The sequence below is a fragment of the Monodelphis domestica genome, chromosome 6 (assembly GCF_027887165.1).
Source record: "Monodelphis domestica isolate mMonDom1 chromosome 6, mMonDom1.pri, whole genome shotgun sequence".
Taxonomy (NCBI): Eukaryota; Metazoa; Chordata; class Mammalia; order Didelphimorphia; family Didelphidae; genus Monodelphis; species Monodelphis domestica.
The window spans coordinates 24,826,095-24,828,166 of NC_077232.1; the positions used below are offsets into that span (position 1 = coordinate 24,826,095).

The 2,072-nt window shown below is 37.7% G+C and overlaps 1 protein-coding gene across 1 annotated transcript; it reads left to right on the top strand.

Moving 5' to 3' along the window:
• The first annotated feature begins 277 nt into the window (after positions 1–277).
• On the top strand, positions 278–1,207 carry LOC100020600 (olfactory receptor 4P4-like). The gene has a single exon (XM_001373002.3). The coding sequence runs from the start codon at positions 278–280 to the stop codon at positions 1,205–1,207; it is 930 nt and encodes a 309-aa protein (XP_001373039.3).
• The last annotated feature ends 865 nt before the right edge of the window (positions 1,208–2,072 follow it).

The following is a 2,072-nucleotide window of genomic DNA, read 5'->3' on the forward strand; positions in this document are numbered from 1 at the left end:
TAGCTTACTCTCCCTAGTCTATAAACTTAACCCATTACTTTCCAGCCTTCAGCTTCCCTTCTTGGGTGATTCAAACACACAAGAAAATTTTATGCAGAATGTGTTTCTACAAAATATTAAAAAATAGGTCAAATTTAAGAACAAGGTGTGAAATGTAGGTAATGATGTGGCATTTGACTTTTCCTTCAGGAAGAATTATTTATTTAATGGATTGATCATGCTCTCTATCTTTTCAGGTTAATTAAAATTCTGGATAATAATTTCTTACTTTGAATACATGGAAATTCATAATAATGTGACTGAATTTATACTCTTGGGACTTCTCATGAAGGAAGAAATGAAAACACTATGTTTTGTCATTTTCATGGCCTGTTATTTAGCAATCTTACTGGGGAACTTCATTATCTTCATCACTATCACATACAGCCATCTGATGCAGCAACCCATGTACTATTTTCTTTGGCACTTGTCTTACATGGATCCATGTTTCACTTCCACCACAGTTCCCAGGCTTATCAGTGACTTAGTTGCCACAAGGAATACCATTTCCTACAATTCTTGCATGACTCAACTATTTACTTTTCACTTACTTGGAGGTGTTGAGATGTTCATCTTGGTGTCCATGGCCTTTGATCGCTATGTAGCCATCTGTAAGCCTTTACACTACATGATAATTGTCAACAGGCAGAGATGTAACATGCTGATCCTGCTTGCCTGGGTGGTGGCATTTTGGCATTCCGTTGCCCAGCTCTTTATGATTCTGAGGTTACCTTTCTGTGGCCCTAATCAAATAGATCACTATGTGTGTGACTCAAAACCACTCTTAAAGCTTGCCTGCACAGACACACATATTGCTAGCATTTTAGTCATTGCTAACACTGGAATGGTTGTTTTGGCAACTTTTCTGGTATTGGTTGCATCTTACATTATCATACTATATAACCTTAGGAAGCACTCATCAGAAGGTAGGCGTAAAGCCCTCTCTACCTGTGCTTCTCATGTCATGGTTGTTTTGCTATTCTTTGTACCCTGTATCTCCACCTATATTCTACCTCCCAGGTTCCTAAATAGTGATAAGGAGTTCTCAGTGTTTTATGCTGTGATTGCACCTATGTTAAATCCTCTCATCTATACATTTAGAAATGCAGAAATGAAAAATGCCATGTGGAAGGTGTGGTCCAGAAAATTGGCTTGGTTATTCAAATAAAAGAGACAAATTCCATTGTGTTATGGTCCCCTCCTTTACATTTACCCAATTAAGAGAAAACCATTTACATCACAAAATTTTCAAGAATAAGCAGTACCTTAGTTTATACTGACTACCCTCATCCCAGAATACCAGGCAATATTTTATTTCAAGGCTGTCCCAGGACATTCCTGAATCCTTAATGGGATTTTAGATATCTAGTATATTTATGCAGCCATTGGCTCTCATCCTTAGATTAAATACTCTGAAGTATAGATCACTTACAATCCAGTTCTACTTAAACATTAGCAGGTTGGTTGCTTTTATGAAGAGTTGTAAATAATGAATATACGAGCATATTAATTTCCCCCTTCATTCTCTTTGGAGGGAAAGGGGATTAGGTTCATACTTTAGCTCAAGTGTTATATAGCACAGACCCCATGTCGAGTCTAACATCCCTATTGGCCTTAAGTATAAGAGCCTCTTGAATTCCCAGGACTTCCCTGCTAGGCTGACTCAAGACAACATCTTGCTTAAAATTTGGGTGTATATGTTATTATTTCTAAAATCCCTGGGTGCAGTGGGGATTGCTCACTGAATCTAGATGATAAGATGAGAAAAAAAATTGAATGAGACAAATACGCTAAACCCATTTCTCAGAGAGATGTGGCTAAAATTGAGATCAAGAGAAGGAAGACCCCTCACTCTTCAATCAATAGTTCATTCACTTCATGGTGCTCAGGCTGGGGGTTAACTTTTGACCTCTATAGAACATGAAACAGGGAAAAGTTTCTCAGATATAAAAATGTAGCTTGTTCTGGTTTTGTAGCCAATCAATAGAAGGCATCACAATTTTGGTGGGAGAGGAATGGAGAGAAGCAAGGTT

Bases quoted from the DNA above. Each gene is read 5' to 3' on its own strand.
- LOC100020600 (XM_001373002.3), top strand. From the start codon at position 278: ATGGAAATTCATAATAATGTGACTGAATTTATACTCTTGGGACTTCTC.